At 58.5% G+C, this 1,045-nt stretch overlaps 1 protein-coding gene across 1 annotated transcript in view; it reads left to right on the top strand.

Moving 5' to 3' along the window:
- Positions 1–326: 326 nt before the first annotated feature.
- The window catches only part of LOC306916009 (integrin beta-3-like), a gene marked incomplete at its 5' end in the record, with an annotated part of 89,564 nt that continues 88,845 nt past the window's right edge, over positions 327–1,045 (top strand). The window contains one exon of the mRNA XM_079530584.1: positions 327–1,032. Within this exon, the coding sequence (XP_079386710.1) occupies positions 327–1,032 (706 nt within the window). The remainder of the gene's footprint in view (positions 1,033–1,045) is intronic.

Below are 1,045 nucleotides of genomic sequence, written 5' to 3'. Positions count from 1 at the left end.
AGGAGGGGCTAGCGCCCCTCAAAAACTAGACTAAAATGTTAGGGGTCCATTTGGTTCAATTTATACACTCAGAGTTATGGAGGCCTGTGGCCTTCATGCATAACTGAGGGTCCTCGAAATGAAAAAGGTTGAGGACCACTGGATTAGGGAGATGATCAACATGCCTTGGCTTCCCCTGATTGGCCAACCCAAGCCACCATTGGCTTCGCCGACGTACGGGCAAAGCTTTACGTGACGTTTTTCTCGCCGCACCAACATATAATTGTCAGGGCCCGATTAAACACACAGACGAAGCGACACTCGATCAATCTGTGTGTTTGTGTGAGATGCTGCACTGGACAGTGCACGTGAAGGGAGGGCCGACGAGGCGGTACAATGCCGCCGTGGCCGTGGGGCGTGAGGTGTACTCCTTCGGAGGCCCCTACGACGCGGACGCCCGTGGCACGGTGACCGACGACGTGCACGTCTTCAACATGGCCACGTTGTGCTGGGCCAAGTTAGCGGCAGCAGCAGTGACGGCGGCGGCCGGAACAGGAGAACGCACCCCTCTTAATAATAATAATAAGGCCTTTTCCACACGCTGGGGCCACACGGCCGTGCTGATAGAGGACGTCGTCTACATCTGGGGCGGACGCACCGACACGCTGGAGTACTGCGGCGAGGTCGATGCCTTCGAGGTCGACGCCCGCCGATGGTCCAGGCCCGTGGTTTCCGGGGCCGTCCCGGGCGCGAGGAGCTACCACTCGGCCTGCGTCCGGGCCAAGGTCATGTACGTCTATGGAGGGTTCGCCCAGCTGACCGGACGCACTAACGACATCCACAAGTTGGACACCGCCACGATGCTCTGGTCTTCGGTTGACACGCGGGGCGCTCCGGCCGTCATATCGTGTGAGCACTCCGCCACCGTCATCGGGACAAAGATGTTTGTATTCGGGGGCTACAGCAACAGCTCCTTTGACTACGACGACAACACCATCAGAGCCTTTGACACGGAGACCGACCTCTGGCTGAGCATTCCCTCTGAACAGCTTCGTCCAGAAGGACG

The sequence above is a fragment of the Electrona antarctica genome (genome assembly GCF_951216825.1).
Source record: "Electrona antarctica genome assembly, contig: SUPER_22_unloc_1, whole genome shotgun sequence".
Lineage (NCBI taxonomy): Eukaryota > Metazoa > Chordata > Actinopteri > Myctophiformes > Myctophidae > Electrona > Electrona antarctica.
This window is presented reverse-complemented; position numbering and strand designations above follow the sequence as displayed.